At 27.8% G+C, this 7,528-nt stretch overlaps 1 protein-coding gene across 1 annotated transcript; it reads left to right on the top strand.

The window, feature by feature from the left end:
• Positions 1 to 356: 356 nt before the first annotated feature.
• Positions 357 to 6,125, top strand: LOC136979804 (probable glutamate receptor; the record flags this gene model as incomplete). Its single annotated transcript, XM_067275829.1, has 5 exons — positions 357 to 447; positions 527 to 689; positions 2,484 to 2,713; positions 2,907 to 3,163; positions 5,903 to 6,125. Coding segments are annotated over 5 exons (964 nt in total), but the record flags the coding sequence as incomplete, so codon positions are not given.
• Between the last annotated feature and the right edge of the window lie 1,403 nt (positions 6,126 to 7,528).

The raw sequence follows: 7,528 nt of genomic DNA, 5'->3' as shown, positions 1-7,528 counted from the left end.
ATATAATAAAATAAACGTTTAATTAATATAATTTGTTATAGAACAAATCATGGAAAATGCACTCAGTAGAGACGTGTATAAAATAAAAATCACTGGAGTACCTGTAAGATTTATTTTTAATTTTCCTTATAAAATATTGTTACGAAATATATCTTATTTCGATTTTTATAATGTATTTAGCTCCCTCCTTTATATAAAAACAACGAAGATAAATAACAGTGTGGTCTTTGATGGTATCGATTTCAAATTTCTAAGTGTAGTCATACAAAATTTGAAAAATGTTCAGTAAGTAAATTCATTTTATTTATAGATAAAGATATATGATAATATACAATTTTATAAGATATTTTACATAGATATGAAATTATTGAACCTGTTGAAAAAGTGTTTGGAGTGAAATTAGACAATGGTTCATGGAATGGTGTCATTGGAAAAATACAAAGAAAAGTATGAATATTAACAAAAGTTCGAGTAAACTTATAAAAGTAATTTTAATTATGTAAATTTTATCATTTGTATGTTTAAGGAAGCTGATCTTGGAGTAATTGCATTATATGTGACGTATGACAGATTTCAAGTGGTGAAATTTACAGTTCCTGTTACTGCTACAAGAATTCTATTTGTTCTTTCTGGACCTAAAAAACTATCGAAAATACAGGCAATTATAAGGCCTTTTTCATTTGAAGTAAGTAAACTCATATTATATATTATATTACATTATGTGATTAATTTTTACTGAATATACATTTCATATAAAAAGATTTTGGAATATTTTTACCACTTCTCCCAACTGTGGATCCGGCAGAATCCGCGATGGATTTGATTAAAAAAGCCTTCATAATGCCAATGGGGAGAAAAACTAAAAACACCTAATGTTACACATTTTCTAACAATACGAAATATTTGTAAAAAAATTTAATGTTGATCGGCAGTCTGCTCATTATTTAGAATTTAAGCTTCGATAAACTTTGATGTAAACTTAGTATTTAGACACAGGAAAGCATGTTAGAAAGTTTTGACTCCATGGCTATAACTTCAACATTAACGGTTTTGTTCACTTTAATATTCGAAAGACTGTATGAAGTTACCTGGTCATTTTTCTATCTTGAATTAATAACATTATAAACATTATAATATTAACATAAACTACATAACATGAAGTTGATTATAGTATGTATTTTGTCTTACATGAGCAAACGGCTTAAAGATATGAAGAACTCTTTCTTTTAAATTTGCTTCAGTACGTCGTTACGTTTGTAACATTAAACAGTAATATATGGCTTTTCAACAAATATTAACCCTAATATCAAAATAACTAGTTATGTCCAATCTACTATAGTAAAGAGTTGACAACATAGAACCAGCCGTAAGGCACTCATCTCCTTTGAGACATGATCCATTGATGTATTGTTTTTCACATAATTTTAAGTATAATCGTTCAGAAATGTAATATGTGACGATATATAAGTCATTAAGAAACATAAATAGATATTTTCTATTATCGTGAAATACAATTATATATATTAAGTTATAACTTTTAAATATATGCTTCTAAAATTTGTGTATTTGAGATTGTTCTATAACAATTTATTTTTATCACATATTTTGTAGGTGTGGATTTGTGTTTTTGCTTCTTTATTTGTCACTGCAATTGCGTTTTATTGCATTGTCAAAGGAAACATTTATTTTCTTCAAAAAAAAATTTCTTGGACCGTGAAGGAAATTTGTTGGTTTCTCATTTGCAGTTTAATAAATCAAGGCAAGCAATTAAGTATACATTAATTTTAAAAACGTTTTATTAAGAAATAAAATACATTTCAAATATGAAAGTTGGTATAAAAATCATGTAAGTATAATGTCCATTTCACACATTTATTAATTTTAAAAAATTTTTAGACTAATTCATAAAAAGTTTGTTCAAATTTTTATTAACAAATGATATACAGTATATAATTTTATAAATGTAGCTTATGTAATTTAAAATAATTTAATAGTTTATCACTTTAAAATTTAATTACTTTTTAACTTAATAATAATGATATATAATTACACTGGTTTTAAATCACACGAATTTAATTATAAAATAATACTTAAAATAAAATTTAAAGTACATGTATAAATTTAATTTCATAGAGATTATAATTTTAAAGTTTTAAATATTATAATCTCTGTAAGAAAGTTTACTTTCTATCAGGGCCTAATTTGGCACAATGCAGGCAAGGCACTTGCCCGGGGCCCGTAATATGTTCTAAATGTGCCTTTGTTGTATTAGTATTGTGAATTACTATATTATTAGCGCGCCATATTCAAGGGTTAACTAAATTTTTAACTTAAACTAATTTAAAGTGTTACACCTGTGAAACGAATATATTGTTGCACCTTTTTTTTATCCCATATGTTATTTTTTACAATGAGTAGAGAGGAGAAGAGAGAAAGATGCTTCTCTCTTTTTTCTGGAATTCTTAACATTAGTTTTTTTATAGGAAGTGAAATAAATCAAGATAGTAGTAGTTCTTTAAGAATTATTATTGGAATTTGGCTAATGGTCACAACCGTACTAATATCAGCATACAGCGGTGTTCTCTTTTCCTACATGACTTATCCCGCTTATGAACAAGTACCGAGAACAATTGAAGAACTCTCAAATGCAGTTAAGAATCGTAAATATTCTTGTGGAACTCTATCACTTTCGGCTTTCGAGAGAATGATGAAGGTAACATTTTGCAATATATTTTTATTTTTACATTTTCTATTAAAAATTTTAAATAAATACATTTATTTACACAAGTCAGATAATGTCGGTAACAGTCTGGCATATCTTGAATAATTCCATTACATTAGAGAAAATACAAGACAATGGATTTCTCTTTATTATAGGCCAATAAAGTATGTTTATTTCATTACAGGATGCCACCATAGGTATGGTTAGCATTTTAGGTGACTACGTAAGAAATAATCCAGATAAGAGCTTTTCCACCGTGAACGAAGGAATTCAATATACTCTACAACATAAACATGCATACATAATATCTGACAGTATTATAAATACATTAACGATTAAACCAGAAGAACATTTAATAATTTCAGAAGATTCGTTTTTAACTTATTCATTAGTATATCCTATAAATAAAAACTTTAAATTTGAAAAGGAATTCAATAAAATGTAAGTGGTTATTTTTATAACATTGCATGAGTTTCGCTTGTGTAAATACAAACCTTTAAAATTTAATATTTAAGTACTTATTTCTTTAGTATTTATTTATTTTTTACATATTTTAATTATTTATTTATTACGAAAATGCATGCAAATAAATACGAACTTATATTCTAATTATTTATATGCATTTTACAGATTTGTAACATACAATAGAGCAGGGCTTCTTAAACTATGGGTCGCGACCCCATTTGGGGTCGCTTAGCGAAATCTTGGGGTCACGACATTTTAATGCAAAATATTGAAAATAATTTGTGAGAGTTTGAAAATGGCATGCTTTGTGTCGTAGGTTTCGTGAGTTGTACTTTGTGTCACTTCTGGTGCAGCGAGACAACGATTCAGCAACACTGATTGTAGTGTGAACTAGTGTAGTGTTGTTGCTTTTCATTGTATTCAGTTGTTTCTGTTCCATTGTAACACAAGAGTGAACTGTGGTAGTACAACATTATTGTTTTTGCAAATTTGTATATATCTTCAATATATGTATATATATATGTATATTTTCATTTTATTTCATATGTATATTTCAAATTATATATCTTTATTTTATATTTTGTTTTGGGGGGTCCGCGAAAAAAATCACAATCATAAATGGGGTCGTAAATAAAAAAAAGTTTAAGAAGCCCTGCAATAGAGAATATGAGTTTAGATCTTTCGTTATTACTTCATTTCTTTTGTTCAATTGTTTAGTACTATTTAGTTTTATTATTGAAGGGCTTTCTAGAAACAGCGTAAAATTATTGTGCATTTTGTACAGAATCTCCTAGACAATTTGTTAACAAGGTACTTTTTTTAGATTTTTCTATGAGTAAACTCGTTTCTGCTTAGATGTTGGACAGGGTAAAAAATATTCAAAAAATCCCACGTGGCCTGTCTCTTGATTTTGCATGATTAAGCGACTAATTACTAGTGTTCAGTGGTGTCATTCATTCAGCCATTGTTTAACGCTTATTTGTGAAGTGACGAAATAATGATTTCAAGTAAACGCAGAATATATGATACAGAACCATATCTGACAATTCAGCTTTATAGTAATAGTTGGCGGATTATTGTGTTAGATATAATTTACATTGTTACAGAATTCTATTTAATTTCGCATTGAAAATTTTGTGTATATTCAGCTCAATTTCTCACCAATTTTGTGAAAGTTAGGATAAGCGAGATAAATAATTTATGTTAGCATATTCTAATAGATTTAATAATCGTTTTTGTTGCTTCTTATTCCGTTTAAAATACACTTTCAAATTTAAAGCTGATATTACCGCTATTTTACGAACTTGTCGTAAACAAAACGTCGGAGATCATAAGAATAAATTTATACTTTATTCATTATTGTTAACTTTTTTAGATAAATTAGGAAAAAATATACAAAAAGCTTTTATTAAAAAATTTTAAATAAGTGTTTTTTGTATTTACAATATAACCTATAATTAAGAAAAATTCAATTGTTTTAGAAATAGTACACCAAAAAAATGTCTTTGAAAAATATAGGTAAATGATATTTATAATCCTGATAATCGTTTATAATTTATAAAATATTTGTTATATGGCATCTTATTATATTTACGATATTAGATACTAAAATGATAAGAACTGAAAGGAGTGTGATACCTGAAATGCATTTTCTTTTACCCTCACATAAATGAAGTCTAAATTCATTCCTATTGTCTTCAACGTTTCCTGTATAATAAGTCAGTAAAATAGCGATACCCTAAGCTTCAATGTAAAAAGCTGAGATTTATTCATATATGGCACTATAGATTCGTGTATTATTTACTTTTCGATCAAATAAGTAATTTCACTCAGATCCTGAATTATATGTTTATAACAGAGTATTGCTGCCAAATGTGCGTGGAGCTATCCATTTTCTTTAAGTATCGTAGAAAATAAATTTGTGCAACTCTTCATAAGCACGATCTATACGCAACTTAATCTTTTAAAAGCTGGATTTAGCTAAGTATTCATAATGCAATCGACGTAACGTGCCATTGTAATATGCCAAAAAGCTTTACATAGGAACGGTATTTGTACGGTAAAATCAAGTTCCTGTGGATTTTACCAAAACAAGTTTATCGCACAACCAATCAAAATTGTCTATTGCGAGCATAGCAATAACAGAAGGAAAGACTTAAACTTATTGAAAAAGAAAACTCAAATGATCGATGTAAAGGAATATCTTATTCTATACAGTACTTCGGTAAGAATTTATAAAAAATATTGCTAGATGGTTGGCTCACCGTAAACGTTAACTTCGTCGTAAGAACATTTCCAAGTAATGTAATGTATGGAGAGAAATCACCTTTACTTACCCTAATGTAAGTGCCTGTCTAAAAGCAGTTTATTACATAACTCAATTGGTGTATTCGCTCCACCTACAGCAGACTTTTCGAAAGCTTATTTCTTTGTACCTGAAAATATTAATTAATATTTAAGTCATTATTCCAATACAAAGTTCACATACTACGTTCTACATTTTACTTACATCTGACTTAGAAATTTGTTTAATAACAGTAAAAACATACTGTTATTGTGTATTTTTTATTTTTTACTTATTACTATATTCTGAAGGAAGCAAAAAAATAAATTTATGCCCTATATGTGATAACTTTTTACAATATTTTAAACACAAAATATAGAAAATATAGTATATAAGTAAATTAATTAAATTTTAATTGTTATCTAATGTAGAATAAGAAGATTAGTAGATGGTGGTGTATACGAAAAAGTGAAAGAAAGTGATTTGCCTCAGAAGAGAAGCAGTAACAGAGAGACGTATCTTCCACTAAGTGTTGAAGACATTTGCAGCGCCTTAATATTATTGTTATGTGGTTATGGTATATCTTTCATAACTCTATTTGTTGAAACATTACTAAACAAAAAACACATTAAAGCTATTCCAGAAAAAAATTAATAATAAAATAATAACATCTGAAAAATTAAATGCAACATAAGTAGTTTAATTTAACATTTACAGGAAGAGTGATATTCAGTTAATGGAGTAAATTTTTCAAAATTTAATAAATTATATCAGTTGTAGACATATACCAGTATGTAATACAACTCTATGACGTCCAATTTATCTGATAATTTCTTATTATTGGATACATTTTAGAAAAAGCCGAATTACCAGACATTCCGAAGATAATATTTGAAGATAAATAAATATACATATATATAAAAACATCTTTATTTCAACTTATCCCATTAAATGTTGTAACATGCCTCAGTGACAGAGAAAATTGTACCATTTAAACTGCCCTCTATCTCTCTCTCTGTCTGTATTTCAACGCAAAAAATAAATAATGGCTATTTAGTTGAAATATTCGTACTTATTCATAGGTGAAAGTAGAAGCTAACTACATTTGCTTTTCAAATATGGATATGTTTATTATAAGTAAAATTGTAAGATATGCTTTGAACAATGATGCAAGCTTTTTCCGTCTCCTATATATTTAAATCATACTGGATTACCAAACATTCTAGTTTACCGACCTGTGTTGAGTGGGTTTAACCATTAAACACCAATTCGGTGGTAGCTCATTAATTTACAGGTCAAGTTCAACAGGTGCGAACCCAGGAGCAGTTTGTCATGGGTTCGTGTGTCGTCAACGGTCTAACAGAGTAAAGTTTTTCAATTTCCTTCACCTGTCCACCTCCACATAATAGATTTTACACCAGTTTCCCTTAAGAAGACCGTCTGGAGGCACTACTATGTGACTGATTCCCATGTTGTGTTACTTTTCCAAGTAATCCAATCTATTCCAAATTTTCAGGTGAAGAATTCACGAATTTTTACTATAATACTTTGTATTGAACTTAAATCGCAATTTCAGCAAATTGTATCAAAATTTATCACATATAATTCTAATGACGTCTCTATTTCATTTCTGAAATACTGCACGGAAACATTTACAATATTTTCATTCTTGAGTGAAATTATGAAATAAATAAATATGTTTGTCGTATGTTAGAAAAGCACTCTCTATAAGTATGACTTATATATTAGAAATAATAAAAACATTGTTGACAAATATTGTGTCCATTAATTTTAATGATTAAAAATCGAGAGTGGAGAGATAATGAAGATCGTGTTTATCTCCACTGGGGATGGACTTAATGACGATTTAACTCGTTAGGTGCATTTACAGTTTTTTAAAATTTATTTTTACCCTGAAAATTAAAGTTTTTGCCATTTTACATTATTTAAGAATATAAAAACTTGTAATAAAATATGATAACAGATGGCATCACCAAAATTTAAAATGTTGCCTGGAAGACTGAGCAACTCGATACTGGTTTATTTTACTCATAGTT

The sequence above is a fragment of the Centruroides vittatus genome, unplaced genomic scaffold (assembly GCF_030686945.1).
Source record: "Centruroides vittatus isolate TY-2023 unplaced genomic scaffold, ASM3068694v2 contig_643, whole genome shotgun sequence".
Lineage (NCBI taxonomy): Eukaryota > Metazoa > Arthropoda > Arachnida > Scorpiones > Buthidae > Centruroides > Centruroides vittatus.
Note: the sequence above shows the minus strand (reverse complement) of the source record. Positions and strands in the feature narration are given on the sequence as shown.